Source organism: Octodon degus, unplaced genomic scaffold (genome assembly GCF_000260255.1).
Source record: "Octodon degus isolate 3935 unplaced genomic scaffold, OctDeg1.0 scaffold00012, whole genome shotgun sequence".
Lineage (NCBI taxonomy): Eukaryota > Metazoa > Chordata > Mammalia > Rodentia > Octodontidae > Octodon > Octodon degus.
Window position 1 is genome coordinate 12,965,348 of NW_004524588.1, and position 2,383 is coordinate 12,967,730.

Here is a 2,383-nt window from a genome sequence, read left to right on the forward strand (position 1 = left end):
GCGCCGCTCGGCCGCAGCACCATCTCCCCGCAGGCGCGCGAGCGCGGCCGGGCGGCCAGGGCGATCCGCCCGCTCGGGGCAGGCTCCCCGGGGTTGTTTACTCACAGTCGGTTTTCCGTAAGGAGAAAAGACCACACCCTGCATGGGTGAGCCCGACAAGGGAGTTTAAGCAAATGAAGCGGTTGCGATTTCACTCTGGGGAAGGACTTCTTCCCGCAAGGAAATTAGCTTTATAGAAAATGGCAATCGTGTGACAATCGAGAAGAAACCCAGGATACATCCAAATCTCTTTCAGGGGGTGGGGAAAATAGCCACCTTTGCACCTGAGTTTGCCCGAGTGACAGAGTCTAAGGGCTGAGAGCCCTCTTGCTCCTGGGAATTGAACAACCCCAGCACAATCTGGGTCACCATTTCAGAAACGTTCGAATACTGTCATCTTATTCACCCGCTTATGGAATAGTCATCAGGATCCCGGGCAGGATGCATGTGCTGGAGTGAGAGCACACTTGGTGGCTTGTGTCTCCACAATGTGCCACTCTGCCTTAAAGACATCTCGTCTAATTGTCACCCCGCTTAGGCAAGCTAGCTATTACAATCAGGTGTATTCACCAAAAAATTCAGGTTAGAAAGTTTACCTGCAAAAAATGTACAAAAAGATCCTTATCTGTTGTACCTAGAGCACATGTTTGTTTTACTGGGTCAGAATTCTTGCCTTTCATCTCACTTTTTGCTTTAACAATTAGTTCTTGCCTTTCACTTATTATCAATAGGGCATCGATGGTTTAAAGTCTAGCTCTTGGACTACATAATGACAGTGATATCCACAGAGTGTATTGGAGCTCAGGCTTTTGTAGTTTCCAATTTAATGCCTTTTACCTCCTGTTATGGTTTATATTTAGATGCCCACCCCCAAAGCCTTATGTGTTCATAAGCAGGACGTTTGGGGGTGATTGGATCATAGAATCATTATACTCAGCAGGGGATGAGTGATTTGGAAAGTGAATCCCAGTCACAGGAAGTGGGTCACCAGGGGTGTATTGCAAGGGTCTCTCTCTCTCTCTGCTTCCTGACTGTTAAGCCATAATAAGCTAAGCCTCCTCTATCATCTCCACTACAGCGAGCCAGCTGACTGTGAACTGAAGCCAATACAAACGGTAAATCAAGATAAACTGTTCCTCCTCTAAGTTGTGGGTATGGAGTACTGTGTCTCAGAAAAACTAAGACACTGCCCTCCTTGTCCCTTGAGGCTCAGATGAGCAGTACCGATGTGCCCACCTCTTTGGCTATCATTGATGGCTCTTTAGCTGTAGATGAAAACCCACCTGAATATGTCCTTCCTGCCGATGCCCAGGGAGCATTATCTGTACTTACGATATGAAGGTTTTTACTTCTAGTAGGCTAGTCTTGAGGCCTATTTAATGAAATAGCAGGAGAGGAGCTCCTGTGGTCTATATTTTTAGCATCATCCTGAAGACTCTAGGAGGACTGACACCATGCCTGCTAAAGCAGGACCAAGTTTTATTGGTATGAAAATGAAAGCTTCTCTTGTCTACCTGGAAAAACCCTCAGAGTCTCTGGGGTGGACATGACAGAAGCTGGTTGGTGGACAACCATAAATGGCAGTGTCTGTGGTGTGCTTTTTTAGCAATGCTAGGAAGTTTCCCCGTTCCACAACATACTGTTCACACAGCTTACATCTTGTCCTGTGTCCCACAATGGACAGACACTCCACGAAAATGCATTATGTCATGTCATGCCCACAAATCCCTATAAGAGAATACCCATCACCATTTCCATTCACAGATGAGAAAACAAGAACAAGATTGCAGTCCATAAGTAAGAGTGCCAAGACAAAAATACAGTTGGTTTGACTCTAAAATCAAGACCATTATGTGAATGAGATAGGGTAGTAGCCCTTAATTATTATTAAATACTTAAACTGTTATTTAGTTAGGGAGCTAAAACCACATGAAAATTAAAACTAAAATGGATAAAATGTGTCAAATGTAAATGACAAAAGGCGTTAGAAGACAGAATCATTTCAGGTAGCAATAGCTAAGAAGACAACACAGAGGTGAGTGTGGGCTTTGGAAGGGGAATTTGAATTGGACTGTACACACTTAATGTAAGTGGGAGCGTAAGGCATGGCACATCTGTGGAACCAACAGCAACAAAGAATGCCAGTGTAGAGACCGGGGAGATGGCTCAGTGGAATAAGCGCTTCCCTGGCAAGCACAAGGACCTGAGTTCAATCCCTGGTTCCAGAAAAAAAAAAAAAAAAAAAAAAGCCAGTGAAACTGGGGAAGCGGTGCTAAGAAAAAACAAGAGAAGAAAGTAGGACACAATCCCAGGGATTTGAAAAGCACCAGTGTGCATGTGTGAA

The 2,383-nt window shown here is 44.9% G+C and overlaps 1 protein-coding gene across 1 annotated transcript in view; it reads right to left on the reverse strand.

The window, feature by feature from the left end:
- The window catches only part of Zc3h12c (zinc finger CCCH-type containing 12C), a 69,741-nt gene extending 69,536 nt beyond the window's left edge, over positions 1 to 205 (reverse strand). Inside the window, exon 1 of the mRNA XM_023709512.1 lies at positions 106 to 205. Within this exon, the coding sequence (XP_023565280.1) occupies positions 106 to 144 (39 nt within the window). The 5' untranslated portion in view covers positions 145 to 205. The remainder of the gene's footprint in view (positions 1 to 105) is intronic.
- Positions 206 to 2,383: the final 2,178 nt, after the last annotated feature.